The sequence below is a fragment of the Phalaenopsis equestris genome, unplaced genomic scaffold, assembly GCF_001263595.1.
Source record: "Phalaenopsis equestris unplaced genomic scaffold, ASM126359v1 Scaffold220620, whole genome shotgun sequence".
Classification (NCBI taxonomy): domain Eukaryota; kingdom Viridiplantae; phylum Streptophyta; class Magnoliopsida; order Asparagales; family Orchidaceae; genus Phalaenopsis; species Phalaenopsis equestris.
The window spans coordinates 241,201-244,512 of NW_018238888.1; the positions used below are offsets into that span (position 1 = coordinate 241,201).

At 34.4% G+C, this 3,312-nt stretch overlaps 1 protein-coding gene across 1 annotated transcript; it reads left to right on the plus strand.

The window, feature by feature from the left end:
• The first annotated feature begins 6 nt into the window (after positions 1 to 6).
• On the plus strand, positions 7 to 3,312 carry LOC110037533 (CASP-like protein 1B1). The gene is made up of 3 exons (XM_020742198.1): positions 7 to 278; positions 881 to 995; positions 2,998 to 3,312. Exons 1-3 carry the CDS (start codon positions 37 to 39, stop codon positions 3,211 to 3,213), a joined length of 573 nt encoding a protein of 190 aa, XP_020597857.1. The 5' UTR covers positions 7 to 36; the 3' UTR covers positions 3,214 to 3,312.

Genomic DNA, 3,312 nt, shown 5'->3' on the forward strand with positions numbered 1-3,312 from the left:
TCTCTCTCTCTATCTCATCAATTTCTCTCACTAAAAATGGCCATTGAAAATGGCACCAAAGCTGAGACAGTGCTGCAAATGACAGAGCCAAACAAAAGATATAAATGGATGAAAATAGTGTTATTGCTACTGAGGCTTGCAATAATAATGTCAACATTAACAGCAGCACTTGTTATGGGAAGCAACAAGCAATCAATTAGCAGAGCAGTGGCCATTGTTGGAACCACCACCATCTTCCAAACCTACACTGCAAATTTCCACCAAATTCCTGCCTTTGTGTGAGCTCCCCATACTCATCTTGTTCCTCTATCTCTGGCGCATGCCGTCGTAAATCCAACGAGCGAGCGAGCGAGCGAGACTGGTTGAAGGGGGAGAGAACAGACTAAAATGAGGACAAAATGTGGTGGAGTTTGTACTCGGTCTCAAAGAAATATTATTCTAGTAGTGACACCGTTGTAGATTTGGTGAGTTATCGAGTGAGCGTGCAAGCACTCGCATCGAAGAGGAGTCGTAAGGTTGGTTGAAGGGAGTGAGAGAGAAAAGTAACATTTTTCTAGTAGTGACACATCATTGTAAATCTAGTACTTAATGATCGAGCGTGTGCGCAGACACTTGCGTACGAGAAGAGTAATAAGGCTAGTTGAATGGTGCGGGAGCGAAAAGAAATGAGAATAGACCATGGAGATGATTCATCAACCATTTGTGATTGGATTGGTCGTAAAGTAACATTATTCCAGTAGCGACACACAACTATATGTTTAGTTAGTGATCGAGTGAGCGAGCCGGCACGCATAATTAACTATTTGCGATATGGTTTCACAAGTCTTGTTTTTGCAATATTGTTTTTTGTTTTAAATTTGTTGTGTAATAAATTTTGCAGGTTTTTTATTGTAGCTAATGCAATAGGTGGCTTCTACAACTTGGTGGCAATTGCTCTTGGATTTTCATTTAGTCATTGGAAGGCATTTCATGTTGGAATGAAGCTCATGGACTTGGTAACAATTCCCTAGCTATCAATCACCTCTCTATAGCTTGGTTTTAAATGCAATATTCAAAATTTGGAAGATTTACATATATACCACTTAATTCCGATGTATTTACATATCTGACACCTAAACTTCAATTCATTCACGATATATGCCGCCTTAGTTATGAATGAAAATGTGTATTCACATTTTAAACATTAAAATTGTGACTTTTTTGATGTGATATGAAGATTTTGGCGGTATAAATGTTACAAGAAAAATAGGGGTTAGATATCTAATGGTCCGTTTGGGGTAGCTTATAAGTGCGGGCGGTGTTTTCAAAACGCCATCGTACCGTTTGGTTTCACGCATTTTATCAGCTTATCCGAAACAGCGTTTGGGTTTTTACACGAAACGCAGGTCGCGGGTCGCCCTCTGCAGCCGGCCCGCGGGCCGCATTTCAGGATAAACAGTTTATCCTGAAGCGCACAAGCTGCCTCAAACACGAGCTGCCCCAAACGAACCAAATAGATATGAATTGGATTGTATGTGTGCAAATTCTCCTAATTTTTTTTTTTAAACAGTTTATCCTGAAACGCACGAGTTGCCCCAAACGAACCAAATAGATATGAATTGGATTGTATGTGTGCAAATTCTCCTAATTTTTTTTTTTTGTTTTAATTATATAATTAATCTATTTATAAGATCCTTATACAATAAGAGAAGAGAGAGAGAGAAAGAGAGAGAGAGAGAGAGAAAAGAAGAGAGAGAGAGAGAGAGAGATTAATTAGGTAATTAAAATTTTTATTTTAATTATTAATTCCATTATAATTAGATAATTAAAATTTTTATTTTAATTATTAATTCCATTATAAGATACTTATATCATGTTATATAAAAGAATTATATCAGTATATCATGATATAATTATTTTTAATTTGGAAGATTTACATTAATGCCACTCAATTCCAATGTATTTACATATCTAACACCTAAACTTAATTTTTTACATACATGCCACCATTTCTATATATGCATGAAAAGGTATATTTTGCATTTTTAAGCTAAAATAGTGGTATATCTATATGGTATAGATGATTTGGTGGTATAAATGTAAAAATTTAAATTTTAGATGTAAATAGATATATAAATACGTAGGAATTGGGTGGTATGGATGTAAATACCTTTTTAATTATTATTAGAGTGAAAAATCCATAATTATTACAAATAAGTCCAGAAGAAAAGCAAAATTGCCATAAGAATCATCAAGAAATAAGCCTAACTAAAATAACTACGCAAATAAAATTAAATTAAAGTGCCTTATTTACAATTAATTGTACTTAACTGAATAAACATACCCTTTACATTGAAGATTTAAATTCATAGCACTCAATTCCTATCTATTTACATATCTACCACCTAAACTTCAATTTTTACGCACATACTATCTTATAAATGCCCCTTTAAAATATAAATTTTCTTAATTTTCAAAATATATCACCTAATTCTTATGTATTTACATAAATAACAGCTAAACTTTGATTTTTACATTTTTATCACCTATATCTTTCATATCACATCAAAAATATCACTTAGAGTCTGTTTGGGGCAGCTGCAGCTTATTAGCTTATTGAATAATCTGCTGATAAGCTAGGCACGGTGGCCATTACAAATTTTTATTTTTTTGGAAAAGCCCGATTGGTGCTAGAAAGCTGTCACCGCATCTAGATAGGTGTGGTGTGAAAACACTGTATTCAGCGTTTTAAAAACGCATATGCTGTCAAAACACAGTTTAGCCAAACAGATCATGTGCATTTTCGGAACGCCACCGCACCAAATAAGCTGCTCTAAACGGACAATATAACTTTTATAAAATGAAATATATATTTTCATATATAGTTAAAGGAAAGCTGACCTATATGCAAAAAAATTCAAGTTTCAGAGCTAGATATGCAAATACAAAATAATTTATTGGTATATATGTAAATAAAAAAAAAGAAATAATGAGAAATATTATGACTTGTTTGAGCAGGCCATTTTTGCCCTGGTGGCCACCGGCGCTGCTGCTGCTACATCAATGGCGGAGCTTGGCAAAAATGGTAATTTTAGTGCAAGATGGAGCCCAATTTGCGACCGTTTTGGTCAATTCTGCGTCCGTGGGGGTTTGGCCATCGTCGCCTCCTTAATTGGAGCTTTGCTGCTTATGATTCTTAATGCTGTTTCAGCCATCTCGTATTTGTATAGTTAAGTGCCAAATTATGATTAATTAATTAATTAATCTTCATTATCATTGTTAATTACTTTCATTGTTGTTTGTTATTTCTTCTTTCAAGTTTGTGTGCATGAA

Coding starts and splice junctions, on each gene's coding strand:
- LOC110037533 (XM_020742198.1), top strand. CDS start 37: ATGGCCATTGAAAATGGCACCAAAGCTGAGACAGTGCTGCAAATGACA. Junction 279..880: donor CACCAAATTCCTGCCTTTGT/GTGAGCTCCCCA, acceptor TAAATTTTGCAG/GTTTTTTATTGTAGCTAATG. Junction 996..2,997: donor GAATGAAGCTCATGGACTTG/GTAACAATTCCC, acceptor TTGTTTGAGCAG/GCCATTTTTGCCCTGGTGGC.